This window comes from Bos taurus, chromosome 8 (genome assembly GCF_002263795.3).
Source record: "Bos taurus isolate L1 Dominette 01449 registration number 42190680 breed Hereford chromosome 8, ARS-UCD2.0, whole genome shotgun sequence".
In the NCBI taxonomy this organism is placed as follows: Eukaryota; Metazoa; Chordata; class Mammalia; order Artiodactyla; family Bovidae; genus Bos; species Bos taurus.
This window is the reverse complement of record NC_037335.1, coordinates 81,647,399-81,662,372: the sequence shown is the minus strand read 5'-3', so window position 1 is coordinate 81,662,372 and position 14,974 is coordinate 81,647,399. Positions and strand designations below refer to the sequence as shown.

The 14,974-nt window shown below is 42.0% G+C and overlaps 1 protein-coding gene across 21 annotated transcripts in view; it reads left to right on the top strand.

Moving 5' to 3' along the window:
• FANCC (FA complementation group C) overlaps window positions 1–14,974 on the top strand; it is a 343,951-nt gene that overhangs the window by 311,507 nt on the left and 17,470 nt on the right. For all 21 annotated transcript variants that reach the window (XM_024995472.2, XM_059888957.1, XM_059888956.1 and 18 more), the window contains 4 exons: window positions 120–175; window positions 1,518–1,617; window positions 8,384–8,459; window positions 10,713–10,788. In XM_024995472.2, coding sequence (XP_024851240.1) covers window positions 120–175; window positions 1,518–1,617; window positions 8,384–8,459; window positions 10,713–10,788 — 308 coding nt within the window. The remainder of the gene's footprint in view (window positions 1–119; window positions 176–1,517; window positions 1,618–8,383; window positions 8,460–10,712; window positions 10,789–14,974) is intronic.

Sequence of the window (14,974 nt, the reverse complement as noted above, 5' to 3'; positions counted from 1 at the left end):
GAATATATCCATTTTCTAGACACCAGCAGTTGTGGACAACTCATTTCCCTGATAAGAGCGAGTCATTATTGATGAAATGCTTCTGATATTTTACTTTCTCCTGGTCTTTTCCTTTATAGCCTGAAGCTGCTGCCTGCCACCCCGCCATTTTCAGAGTTGTTGATGAAATATTCAGGTAAATATTGTGCTGTTTCTGCTCGTAATTGGTCTAAATATGTTCAGCTTCCAAATATGAATAAAAAATTCTGTGGTAGTCTCTGGCTGTACCATGGGGAAATTAGATTCTAATTCCATCCCATCCTGCTGAGCTTTTTGGTAAAATGCAAATGTCAATGTGTATTTAAAAGCCAATGCCTGAGAACTAAGATAACTATCTTTTTTTTTTAACCTTTTAAAAATCGAATAATAATGGTTGAAAATCAGAATTGAATTAGATTTTGCATCACGCATTATTCATGTAGAGTTTTTCTCAATTAAAAATAAAGGGTAGTAGTGTTCTCCCTTCACCACATGAGGGCTGACCAATCTTTTTAAAGCTAAGGAATACTAAAAATAATAAATAAATAATGCCATTCTTAACAGAGCACTTCTGAAAGGCAGAATCAACTATGCATGTTATCTAACAGCACACTAATTTTTATTCTGCAAATACAAGAACTTCTTGGTAAATGCAGTGGATTTACAACGATGAAAGATGAGCCCACTGGACACCAGGTTGGGTTATGACTGACAGTTAGTGAGGGGCCAGACCCCACGCGGGGAGCTTGCCCCCAGTGGACAGGTGGGTGGCCAGCCTCTTTCCTGGGTGCTCGTGCAGCCAGAGCCAGGGTATCTACCCTCTTTATCCAGTTCCCCTCAAACTCAGCAAATAGAGGCCCCACAGCAGACAGCAGACATTGGAAAAAGCAATTACTTGCTTTACAATAGCAAGTAATCCAGCACTCAAGTTGGTCTTGAAACATATGAGCTTTAAGCTAAATTAGTGTAGAAATAAGTCAGAATGCTGTTTTTAGTTTAAAGCTAGCAAAGTTTCAGTTCTATTTTTTTTTTTTTGGTGTTGTTTAAACAAACGTAAAGAAAAGTTAGTTGTATGAAAATGCATAGAAACCAAACCAGGAACATGCAGATTCTTCCACCCCTTTGCTGGATATCCCTGGGGCACCCCTTTCTCCACTTGCAAAAGGAGAAGTTCTGTGGATGTTCCATTTGTGGGTATACAGTGTGCAAATATTTGTAAAGAGCATCCCAGGCCCACGTGGAAGAGATATGAAGTGCTTAATAATTTAAAAACCAAGAAAGGGAGCTCTGCACATTGCAATTTTAAAGGAAGTCCTCAGAAAAGGGAGTGACAGATTTCTCCTGCTTTCACGCAAGAACTGAAATCTGATGAGCTGACATTGCTGCTGAAGCTTATGGCACAAAAAGAATGTTTCCATGTTTCCCTTTTACATATTTTGGTTCACATATTTTCCAGATTAATCACTGAATGTGTTGTGATCTGGCCTTGCATTGTTCAGGTCCGCACTCCTGGAAACCGATGGAGCCCCAGAAGTACTAGCCGGCCTTCAGGTGTTTACACGATGCTTTGTAGAAGCTCTGGAAAAAGAAAACAAGCAGGTTCGTTATATTGCAGATATTATTCATTCCCCCAAGGAAAAAGAGGCTGTTAAGAGTATTTGATTAATCATCAGAAAAGAGTACTTTATTTTCAGTGATTTTGGTAGACTGTTTTGTTCATGGAGAAAGTTTCCAAACAAATACACCAGCAAAGGAAAAACCATTTTGAGTGTGTACTCAGTCGTGTCCAACTCTCTGGAACCCCGTGGGCTGTAGCCCACCAGGTTCCTGTGTCCATGGGATTTCCCAGGCAAGAATATTGGAATGGGTTGCCATTTCCTCCTCCAGGGAAAATCATTCTAATTGAAAGTAAATCAAGATGGTTCCTATCTGTCCCGTGTCCTGGTACCCAGAAGCATTTATCTATTGCTATGCAGAGAACTCTACCATATGATCAGGTGCCACCCCGGAGGGTGAACTTTCTGGGCCCTGTGTTGTACACTGTTTGTTGAGTAAGACTCTGCCCCTCCCAGGCCAGAGAGGTATTCTAGAGTCTCTATGGCATGTGCTAAGAAGGAAATGGCACTTATTATAAAGCAATACTGGACATTCTTAATTATTAGTTTCCATTCATATCAGAGGCCTAAATGTGAATTGGATTCCAGGAGAGAGAGGAGGTAGTGAGTGTGACACTATTCTGTTATAATTTGAATAATTATAGAGGAGGAACTGGGAATGGCCATGACCAAAACGTGTGAGTTGGACTCAGTCAGTAAGCAAGAAGCCAGGCCTAGGGACCTGCACTGGGAGGGCGGTCAGCAGAGGCAGCTGACCAATAGAGTGACTTGTGAAACTGGAGCCTTTTCTACCAGAGTTTTCACCTTTGGGAATTTTAATTGGCCTGCACTTCTAATGGCCACAGACCTGATGTCTGTGTGGTCCTTTGCCCGTTGAAGTGCCTGAACCCACTGCAGTTTCTTGTGAGGTCATGGTCCCTTGGGATGCTTTCTGCAGTTTGCCTTAGGGGAGCAGTGCTGTGATGCCTGCTGTACTAAAATCCCATAGACCCCTATGCCAAGAAACCTCTCAGGTTTTAGCAGATGTTTCTGTTTTTAAGGCAGTGATAAATATTTATGATGTTTTTTTCCCGTCTTCTCCTTCCCTAGGGAAGTTAGCTAGACTGTAGCAAACAGCATTATCAATGGTGCCCAGCCTGGAATTCTGGAGGAGAGCTCTGCTGAAAGGCACTGGTTGGCCCTCATGCTTATTTTGAGGCAAACTATAAATATCTTTTATCCTCCCTGAACATTCTTTGTTTTTCCAGTTAGGAACTAACCTCTAAAAAACCTGCACCTTGAACTCCTGAAACAGACCGAGGTTGGGGTGGAGGGCACTGGTAAAAGACGTGTTGCTCTGTACCGTTAGCTTGAGTCTGTCTTTCTTATTAACTTTGTCCTTGAGTTGCAGGGTTGGCCCTAACACTTTAGATTCAGACTTACAGTCACTTTTAATTTAGGATAGTACCCTGCCCACGTGTCTGCCTGCCAGTTGCGGAGATGCAAGAGATGCAGGTTAGATCCCTTGGAGTAGGAAATGGCACCCCATTCCCATATTCTTGCCCGGAAAATTCCATGGGTAGAGGAGCCTGGCGGGCTGTAGTACATGGGGCCACAAAGAGTTGGACACGACTGAGTGATTGAACATACACCCTACCCAGGCTACACGTATCTGGTGGTGTAAGGGACACAGAATGGGTCCTGGTGGAAGGCGAAGCAGGGATCCAAAAAAAAAAAGCCAGAAATTCACTGTCCTTCCCTTGGGCTCAGGATGCAAGAGCAACAACCTCTTCACTTTGTAGATGCCTTCGTCCCCATATGTCATGTCATGTCTCTTCCTGGGGCTGTTCCTGACTGCCTGCCTTTCTAGGCAGTGCCGTCCTCATCATCAATCCCCGGCCTTCCTGAGTGCCCCTGCATAGATTAATCATAACCCCTGATGCGTGACACCCTCTGTCCTATGATCCATGTGTAACCCTCTTTCTTTCTGTGTTTTATTCATTCATCCACATATTCATTATTAATAAATGAATATCTACCAACCTGACATCGATTCATGGGGTCGCAAAGAGTCGGACACGACTGAGCGACTGAACTGAACTGAACTGACATCTAACAAGACCTGTCCCCTAGTAGAAACTTCAGGTTATTCCCATGCTCCTCTATTCTATCATCCTGACTTTCTCCCTTCAGGTAACTGCTGTCCTTTTTTTTTTCTGAAAAGTTTGATCATGTATATGTTGTTGTTTAGTAGCCAAGTCATGTCCAACTCTTTGTGACCTCCTGGACTGTAACCCATCAGGCTTCTCTGTGCATGGGATTTTCCAGGAAAGAATACTGGAATGGGTTGCCATTTCTTTCTGGAGAAGGTCTGTCCTCCCAACCAACCCAAGGATTGAAACCACACCTCCTGAGTTAGTTGCTGCTGCTGCTAAGTCGCTTCAGTCGTGTCCGACTCTGTGTGACCCCATGGACTGCAGCCCACCAGGCTCCCCCGTCCCTGAGATTCTCCAGGCAAGAACACTGGAGTGGGTTGCCATTTCCTTCTCCAATGCATGAAAGTGGAAAGTGAAAGTGAAGTTGCTCAGTCGTGTCCGACTCTTAGCGACCCCATGGACTGCAGCCCACCAGGCTCCTCCATCCATGGGATTTTCCAGGCAAAAGTACTGGAGTGGGGCGCCATTGCCTTCTCCGCCTGAGTTGGTAGGCAGATTCTTTACCACTGAGCCACCGGGGAAGCCTGATCATGTGTATATGGTTGTTAGACGTGTTTTCTTTATTGACTGCTTTTGCGCTTTATAACGGGAACGGCAGGTGAAAGTGGCCCTGCGTGTGCAGCCTTCTGAGCCTTGGTCTTTCCAGCAGTGTGTCCCCAGGCTGGCCCTGTGCTGTGGGTGGTGCTGGGGTTGCCTGTAGTGCTCTGTGGGGAGAGTGTATACAGCGTAGCTGTCTTCCTGGTGGTGAGCCTTTGGATTATTTCCAGATTTTGTTTTCTTTCCTAAATAGAGTCTCTCTGAACATTCAAGATATGCTTAAGAGCGCTAGTGCTGCCTCTTAGGTGTGCAGAGGCAGCTGTGGCGGGTACTGCCAAATTGTCGCCCTGCGTGGTTGTGCCAGTTTACACTCCCCCCAGTGGTTATGGGAAATCCCATCAATCCGCATTCTTTCCCATTGTCAAAAAATGTTTATCTTCAGTGCTTCTCATTCTCTTTTTTATCCTTTCCTCTCATCCTTGTTTTATTTGGAGAGCATAGTTGCAGCCCCATCAATGTGCCCAGTCAGACTAGTAGCCAAAAACTTAAGGCTGTCATGACAGGCCTTTTTCCTGAACTTGCCTAATGGCTCCAGGACAAGCAGCAAATCAGTTCAGGTTCTGGTTCTAGTAGTGACAGAGTTTAATGATGTATTGGACTAAATTGCCTACAGATAAAAATTATAAACTCTGGAGAAAATATTTTTTAAAAACTATTTGAAGGTACTGGAAAGCAACCCAAAAAGCAGATTAAAAACTGGAGGGGTTTCAACTCTTGAAAATGTAAACCACATTGGGTAATCTTCTAACTTTTCCCAGAGGGCTCTCCTGTGAGGGGTGGGAAGGAGATTAAATGAGGCTGGGGGTGGCCCGAACCCAAGGCATAATCTGATTGGCTTGAGGTGTCAAAAGACAGAGCTGTGGGCTGCCAGAACAAAACACAGATGAGGCAAAAGAAACTAATCTCAGAAGATAAACCTAGGGACTCCCCTGGTAGTCCAGTGGTGAGGAACTCGCTCACCAATGCTGGGGACATGGCTTCAACCCTTGGTTTAGAAAGACCTCACATGCTACAGAGCAGCTAAGGCCATAGCCACGACTTCTGAGCCTGCACGCCCTAGAGCCCGTGCTCCACGGCAAGGGAGACCACTGCAACGAGAGGCCTGGGCACCCCAGTGAAGAGTAGCCCCCTCACTGCAACTAGAGAAAGCCCATACGCGTCAACAAAGACACAGGGCAACTGATACCTAAGTAAATAAATAAAATGTTTAAAGATCAATTCAAATATACCTACAAGTACATTAATTACAAAAACTAAGTGAAAACCAACTAAATATACTAGGTAAAAAGGAAATATGTCAGACTGAATGAAAAACTAAGACCCACTATATGTTGTTTTCAAGAAATCCATTCTAATTATAAAGACACAGATTAAAAGGAAGGAAAGAGATATGTAAATAATAAGCACAAGAAAGCTGGTCTGGCTCTACAAGCAGCAGACAGATTAGGTTTTAAGATAAGGAGTGTGGACAAAAGAGAGGGACAGTTTATATAGTTCATCATGAGAAACACCAATTACAAATGGATATATGCCTAATAACAGAGGTCTGAGATACACAAAGTAAAAACAGAGAAGTAAAAAGAGAAACAGGCAACTCCACAGTAATACATAAAATACTTGGGAGAAAATTTAACAAAAGGTGTATAAGATCTCTATGTGGAAAGCCACAAAATAAGAAAACTTAAACATATGAAGAGAAACCATAATCATGAATTGTTGAGATGCCTGGTTCAATGTGATCCTAGTTAAAATCCCAACATAGTTCTTAAAACAGAAATTGATAGGCTGATTCTAATGCAAAGAACCTAAAGTAGCCAGGATAATTTTGAAAACAAAAAAACCCTCCCCCCAAAATCAGAGGACTCACACTGATTGATTTCAAGACTTTAAGCTACAGTAATCAAATTCAAGACAGTGAGGTACTGGCAAAAGGATAGACCAGTGGAACAGAATCGTATCTAGATATTTTCGTGTAATCAACTGGTTTTTGACAGAGATGCCAAGGAAGTTAAATGTGGAAGGTTTTCAACAAGTGTCAGTGAAACAGCTGGACACCCAGATGAGAAAACATGGACCTCTACCTCTCAGACATGAAAATTCATGAGACGGGTCATAGACTTCAAAATAAATGCTGAAGCCATAAAGCTCCTAGAAGAAAATGAGAGTATGTTTTTTGACATGAGGATAATCTAATATTTCTTAGAAGGAATGTAGAAAAGCACTAAGAAGTATGAGAAAAATGGATAAATTAGACTTCATCAGAATTTAAAATGTCTGATCTTTGTAGACATCCTTAAGAAACTGAAAAAGCGATCCACCCAGCAGGTAAAAAATATTCTCAATACATATATCTAATAGGGGATTTGTGTCCAGAATATATAAAGATCTTTTACAACTCAAGAACATAAGAAACAACTCAGTTTTAAAAATGGACAAAAAAAATAAAATAAAAATGGACAAAAGACTTGAATACACACTTCAAAAAATATGTATAAAATGAAAAGTGAAGTTGCTCAGTCATGTCCAACTGTCGTGACCCCATGGACTGTAGCCTGCCAGGTTCCTCTGTCCAAAGGATTCTCCAGGCAAGAATACTGGAGTGGTAGGGGTCTTTACAACCTCTAGACATTCTTTGGATTATATAACTTCATTGTTAACACCAGCAAGCGGGTACTCTTTCTGGCCCCTTCTGATGCCTATGTCAGAAGCTTTCTCTATCTCCTTTATACTTTAATAAAACTTTATTACACACACACACACACAAAAAAAAGAATACTGGAGTGGGTTGCCATTTCCTTCTCCAGGGGATTTTCCCGACCCAGGAATTGAACCCAGGTCTCCTGCATTGCAGGCAGGTTCTTTACCAACTATAAGGGAAGCCCAACAAGTATGTGAAGCAACTGGAATTCTCGTAAATTGTTGACCAGTTTGAAAAATTACATAGCAATTTCTTACAAAGTTAAGCAAGCATCTACTCTATGACCTAGTAATTCCATTCCTATGGTATTTACCCAAGAGAAACAACAGCACATGTCTACAAAAAAGAAATATGAATGTTAGTTGCATCTTTATTCATAATAAAACCCAAACTGGAAACAATTCAAATGTCCATCTATGGCAGAATAAATAAACAGATTATGGTATATTCATACATAGTTCTACTTTAGAACAATTTCCTTAAAAAATGAAGTATTTAATCCACAGTAACAAGGATGAGTCTCAAAAGAACATGTTGAGCCAAGGAAGCCAAACAGAAAGAAACACACACTCTTCTGATTCCATTTGTGTAAAATTCAAGAATATACAAAATTACTCTCTCTCATCAAAATAAAAAAATACCAGATGCCGGGGTGGGGTGGAAGGATTGACTGTAACAGCTACAAGGGAACTTTCTGGGTGATCGAAACGTTCTGCGTCTCGATTGGAATGATGGTCACGCTGAATTTACACATTTACCAGAAGTCATCAAATTGTACACTTAAAGCCCTTACAATTCACTGTAGGCAGATTTTACCTCAACGTTTTACAAAAGTGCTTCGGAGCTGCTGTGCCTTCCGAGGGCACGGAGGGTACAGCGCTTTGGCCCTCAGAGGATGTGTGAGCACCTCTGCTACTTTGTGATAAAACCCATCTCCCAGCTGCCTTGGAAACTCTCACATAAATAGAGTTATGTATATAACTGGGTTCATGTGAGGTAAAGAACTGATATAAAGACATCAAGAGCATAACTTTACTTTTCTTAAGTCCTGGAAGGCATCTTTAAAAAGGTTTAATTTTTTAGAACATATTTATAAGATTATCAGAAGCATCTTTTATTTTTGATCAGTGTGCAAGACATTATGACCACATAAAGTACTGGAATTTCTTTTGGGGGCAGAGGATGCAATATTTTATATTTCCTTAAACCTTTTCCAATGCTAATATTCAAACGGCTTTAAATTTTTTGTTCTATTATAGTTGAAGTTTGCACTCAAGACCTACTTTCCTTATGCTTCTCCAGCTCTTGTCATGGTGCTCCTCCAACACCCGAAAGGTATGTGAAGGTTGATTCTGCCCATATTAAAATAATTTCTGGGAAAGTACAGGGACAAAATCATAACCCTTTCCTCCCAGTTCTTTATCTGTAAAACCAGGGAGATGGATAATGTTCCTTTAAACTCTCAGCATCACACATTCTGTGGATTTTGATATGAGAATTTGCTTGGCTTCCCAGTTACGATCATTTACTAAAAGAAAGGAAAACAGTGGCCTCCAGTTGGGTTTTGACAGTCTGTTCTGGTTAACACAAGGCCTCTGCTAGTGCCAGGAAGGTCCACCTGGATGCCAGGAACAGGCTAAGACTTGGCTGATTTGGAATAAAACAGTACATTTATCTTTATTTCATTCTTTCTTCTCTGTGCCCCCTGCTGCAAATGAAAAGATAAAATGATGAAGGAAGCTAAGGAAATTTAGGGGAAATTTCTCCTAACCTAGCCAAGGGAAGTCTTTTGAAAGAATTCAGTAAGTATGTTAGACCACAGCCTTCTGTGATTTCATCTGCCAGCCTTCCAGAGGCCATATTCATCTGGGGAAGTGATGAATCTGTCCTCATTCAACTGATGTTGATCTATTAACATGCCTGTGAGCTCCTGTTTATGAAACGTTTCAGAAATAGAGAATACAGACATCCTTCCCCACTAATGCCTGAAATCTAAGAAGAGGTGACACTGAAACAAGACAGACTCTATGCTGTAGAAAAAGGCATCTCATCTGACCATGGGAAGATAGGAAGGACCCATAATATGTCCTTTCTGTGCCATTTTCCCCTACCTTTTTTTTCCTGAGACTTGAAAAAGTAGATTCACTTGAGGAAAGTGTGATTTGAGGTTTCAGAGCATTTTACAAAAACAAAAATACTCTTCCCTTTTCTAAAAGATTAAGTTCTCACCCAAAGTGACCCACTGTCCCCTCAGATGCCAGAGGTGGAGGTGGAGACAGGCCTGGTGGGATCTCTGGTCAGCAGTTTTGTGAAACTTACACTGTGGGAACACAATGGGAAAACTTTAATAAGACAGGAGCATCAGTGATTCCCTTTCTGATTTTTTTATTTTTTTTTTATTTTTTATTTTTTTATTCCCTTTCTGTTTTTTTATTTTACTAGGCAAGTCTCACAGCCTAGGTCAGATCAGCAAAGTCCAAGGTCAGCCTATGTAGTAAGCAGCTAAATGAGCGCCACAAAAAATATCAGGGTGGTTACTTTTTAAGTTTGGACATCTACAAACTAAAGACTATTTGTGCTGGTTCCTGCATAATTTTCTGCATATTACTTTTGGAAAAAATAATGTTATATCCACAGATTGAAGGGTTTCTTAAGAGTAGAGTCTTCTATTCATCAAAGATTGATTTTATGCCCACTGTAAAGTCCTATGAGGTATAAAAGATGAGTCACTTATGAACCCTGAATATCCAGGAGCTACAAGTAAAAGAGACATAAAATAACTATCTAAAAAACTAATAAAAGGAGAAAATGAAAATGCCTTGAAAGGCTGCAAATCAAGAGTTACGAGAACTCAGAAGAGGGAGAGAGATAATTTATGATTCTTTAATCTGTAGCATTTGTGGGGTAGCAGTGGTTCCTGTATCACTTACATTATCTTTCTGGTGTATTTAATTACAGAATCTATCACTACATGGAAATGTGATAACCTTTTTCAGCTGTTGTTTAAAACTACAGATCTATACATGCTCAGAAGTGTTTAAGACCATGGGAAAAATGTGAAACCAGAAAAACTTAAGAAAAGACATTTGTCTTTGTCTATATAATATCCATATGTTTTTTTCTGGCCTTTTAAAATCATTGTAAACCTGAAGTCATATTCTAAATTCATCCCAATCATAGTTGGGAAGCACATTCCTAATTCCTTATTGACTATTTTTTTTTTTAATATATTTTGAAACCACAAATTATTAGTGAGAGATGAGGGGGTGGATGAGTAGAAAAGAAAAAAAAGCCGGGCATCTTCAACATAGCCTTCCTAAATCCTACTGTGGGCTGCCTGTGCAGTCTCATGTACCTGAATTAAAGAGCCTTTGAAGTTTAACTCTGTGTAACACTAACAGGTCTTTCTTCCCAGGCCTGAGAGATGGATTCTGGCAGGGATCAGCTTGAGGGTGGTGGTATGGATTCCGTGGACCGGGAAAACTAGGCCTTTCCCCTAAATGGGCCCCTTCTGGTCTCCACTGCAGTCGATTCCTACTAGGTTTGACTTTTTTTCAGCTTCTCTCTGATGGCTCTCTCCACCCACAGATATTCCGCAGGGACTATGGCACCAGTCACTGAAACATATCTCTGAAATGCTCAAAGAAATAGTTGAAGACCATGGGTAAGCAAAGACCGATGACTCCTAGATCTCTTTCACACGTGGTTTCTCTGGTATCCTTATCTTCCCTGTGAGCAAGGAAAGATAGGGGAAGGCATTGCAAGCATACCTCGGAGATATTGCAGGCTCGGCTCCAGACCACGGCAATAAAGGGAATCACGTGACCTTTCTGGTTTCCCCGTGCATATGAAAGTTAGGCTTACACGGTCCTATGGCATTATGTCTTAAAAAAACGTATACATACCTTAATTTAAAAGTACTTTATTGCTAAAAAATGGCAGTGACTCATAATCTTTTTGCCTTGATGATGACGCTGCTGAGTGATCAGGATGATAGATGCCAAAGGTTGGAGTGGTTGCGGAAGTTTCTTAAGACAACGTGAAGTTTGCCACATCAGTTGACTCTTCCTTCACAAATGATTTCTCTGTAATGTGCAGTGCCTTTGGATAGCGTTTTACCCACAGCAGAACTGCTTTCAAAATTAGTCATTCCTTTCAAACCCTGTCACTGCTTTATCATCTAGTGTATGTGATATTCTAAATTCTGTGTTATCATTTCAGCAGTGTTCACAGCAACTTCACCAGGAATAGATTCCACCTCAAGAAACCACTTTCTCTGCTCATCTGTAAGAAGCAGATCCTCATCTGTTAGAGTTTTATCATGAGATTGTAGCCATTCTGTCTTCAGTCTCCACTTTTAGTTCTACTTCTCTTGCTATTTCCACCACATCTGCAGTTACTTCCTCCACTAATGTCGTAAACCCCTCATAGACATCCATGAGGGTTGGAATCAATTTCTTCCAAATCCCTGTTAATGTTGATATTTTGACCTCTTCCCACGAGTCCCAGTGTTCTTGACGGCATCCACAGTGGTGAATCCTTCCCAGAAGGGTTTCTGTTTACTTTTGCCCAGATCCCGTGGAGGAATCACCCTCTACACCAGCTATTTGTTTTGTTTTTGGTCACTAAGTCATATCTGACTCTTTGTGACCCCACGGACTGTAGCCCACTAGGCTCCTCTGTCCATGGGACTTCCCAGGCAAGAATATTCATCCAGGGAATCTTCCCGGCCCAAAGATTGAATCTGCATCTCCTGCATTGGCAGGAGGATTCTTTACCCAGAGCCACCAGGGAAGCCCATGGCAGCTACAGCCCTATGAAATGTTTTTCTTAAATAGTAAGAGTTGAAAGTCAAAATGACTCCTTGATTCATGGACTGCAGAATGGATGTTGTGTTAACAGGCATATAAACAACGTTCATTTCATTGTTCTCCATCAGAGCTCTTGGGTGTCCAGGTGCAATGTCAGTGAGCAGTATTATTTTGAAAGGAATATTTTTTTTTCTGAGTAGTAGATCTCAACGTATTCAGTATGTTCAGTCACTCAGTCATGTCCAACTTTTTGTGACCCCATGGACTGTAGCCTGCCAGGTTCCTCTGTCCATGGGATTCTCTGGGCAAGAATACTGGAATGGCTTGCCATTTCCTCCTCCAGGGAAAATATTCAGTAAAACATTGTAAATAGACGTGCTGTCATCCAGACTTCATTGTTCCACTGACAGAGCATAGGCCGAGCATCATTCTTCAAGGCCCTAGGATATCCAGAATGGTAAATAAGCATTGACTTTAACTTGAAGTCACCAACTACATTAGTCCCTAGCAAGAGAGTTAGTCTGTCTGTTGAAGCTTTGAAGCCAGGCATTGATTTTTCCTCTCCAGCTGTAAAAGTCCTAGATAGCATCTTATTCTAATATAAAGCTATTTCATCTGTATTGAAAATTTGTTGTTTAGTGTGCTGCTGCTAAGTCGCTTCAGTCATGTCCAACTCTGTGCGACCCCAGACGGCAGCCCACCAGGCTCCCCTGTCCCTGGGATTCTCCAGGCAAGAACACTGGAGTGGGTTGCCATTTCCTTCTCCAATGCATGAGAGTGAAAAATGAAAGTGAAGTCACTCAGTCGTGTCCGACTCTTAGAGACCCCAGAGACTGCAGCCCACCAGGCTCCTCCGTCCATGGGAGTTTCCAGGCAAGAGCACTGGCGTGGGGTGCCATTGCCTTAGTGTAGCCAGCATCGTTAATAACTTACTGCAGCTTTTACACCAGCACCTGCTGCTTCACCCTTCGCTTTTGTGTTGTGGAGATGGCCTCTTTCCCTCATGAACCGACCCCTGCTAGCTTCAGACTTTTCTTCTGCAGCTTCCTCACCTCTCTCAGTCCTCACATAATTGAAGAGTCAGGGCCTTACTCTGGATTAGGGTTTGGTTTAAGGGAAATGTTGTAGCTGGTTTTGATCTTCCATCTATACCACTACAGCTTTCTTCATATCAGCAATAAGACTGTTTTGCTTTCTTATCCTTCATGTGTTCATGAGAGTAGCACTTTTAATTTCCTTCACAAACTTTTCCTTTGCATCCATAACTAGGCTAACTGTTTGGTGCAAGAGGCCTATAGCTCTCAGCCTATTTCGGTTTAAACATGCTTTCCTCAGTGAACTTCATGATTTCAACCTTTTGAAGTAAGAGATGTGCAGCTGTTCCTTTCACTTGAACACTTAGAGGCCGTTGTAGGACATTGTTGGCAGTTGCTCAGTCGTGTGCGACTTTTTGCAACCCCATGGACTGCAGCACACCAGGCTTCCCTGTCCTTCACCATCTCCTGGAGCTTGCTCAAACTCTAATCTGTTGAGTCAGTGATGGCGCCCAACCATCTCGTTCTCTGTCATCTCCTTCTCTTCTTGCCTTCAATCTTTCCCAGCATCAGGGTCTTTTCCAGTTGAAGAAAAGGGCATTGGTTGGACTAACTTGAATATTGTTGTGTCTCAGGGAATAGGGAGGCCCAAAGAGAAGGAGATAAGACAACCGACTGGTAGAGCAGTCAGAACACACAGATTTATCTTTTAAGTTCATCAGCTTATATGGGCACAGTTCATGGTACCCCAAAACAACAGTAGCAACATCAAAGATCACAGATCACCATGATCAATATAATGGAAAAGTTTGAAATATTATGAGAATCACCAAAATGTACATAAAAACAGGAAGTGGGCAAATCCTGTTGGAAAAATGAAGTCAGTAGACTTGCTTGATGCCAGGTTGCCACAACCTTCAATCTGTGGGGAAAAAACACCATTTTCTGTGTTTCTGTGCAGTAAAATGAGGTATGGCTGCATGTATCCCCAAACAGGCATACACACTGCTGAGTAAGAAGTGGAAGGAGCACTGCAAGCAGCTCAAAATAAATAGGCTGCATGTGTAAATACCTGGCCTAGAAGCTGTTGAGAGTAATGGCTGGTGTTAGATCTGGAAATGTACAAGTATAACAATACATAGACTACTGCTGCTGCTGCTAATCGCTTCAGTCGTGTCCGACTCTGTGGGACCCCATTGACGGCAGCCCACCAGGCTCCCCCGTCCCTGGGATTCTCCAGGCAAAAACACTGGCGTGGGTTGCCATTTCCTTCTCCAATGCATGAAAGTGAAAAGTGAAAGAGAAGTCACTCAGTTGTGTCCGACTCTAGCAACCCCATGGACGGCAGCCTACCAGGCTCCTCCGTCCATGGGACTTTCTTGGCAAGAGTACTGGAGTGGGGTGCCATTGCCTTCTCTGATACATAGACTAGACCTTAGGAAAAAAGCACTGCTCACATGCTGCACCCCCCACCCACCCCCCTCCCCCTGGCTTGCAAAACAAGAATGGCATCTCTCTAGGCCCTTCTGTCTACTCTGCCTCTCTAGGGAAGGAAATTCTAAACTTCTCCTGCATGGTAGGATGAAATGTTTATTTTCCTCCTCTTTATAATAAATTTTTGTCTGAAATTAGAAAATCCATTCTAACATGATTTCTAATATTATATTAGATAAATATAATATTAGGGAAATAACACATATATTATTTCCCTAAGACCACTCACATTTAGACTTTGCTAAGTTCTTTGCAACATAGCGCCCTCTGCTTCCTCTTAACTTCCTTGCTTTTAGAGTATTTTATTCATTGTCTATACTAGTCTGTGCAGGTAGACGTAAGAGACCCGGTTCAATCCTTGGGTTGGAAAGATCCCTTGGAGAAGGAAATGGCAACTCACTCCAATATTCTTGCCTAGAGAATCCCATGGACAGAAGAGACTGGTGGGCTGCAGTCCATATGCTCACTCAGAGTCGGACATGACTAAAGCAACTTAGCATGCGTGCATGCA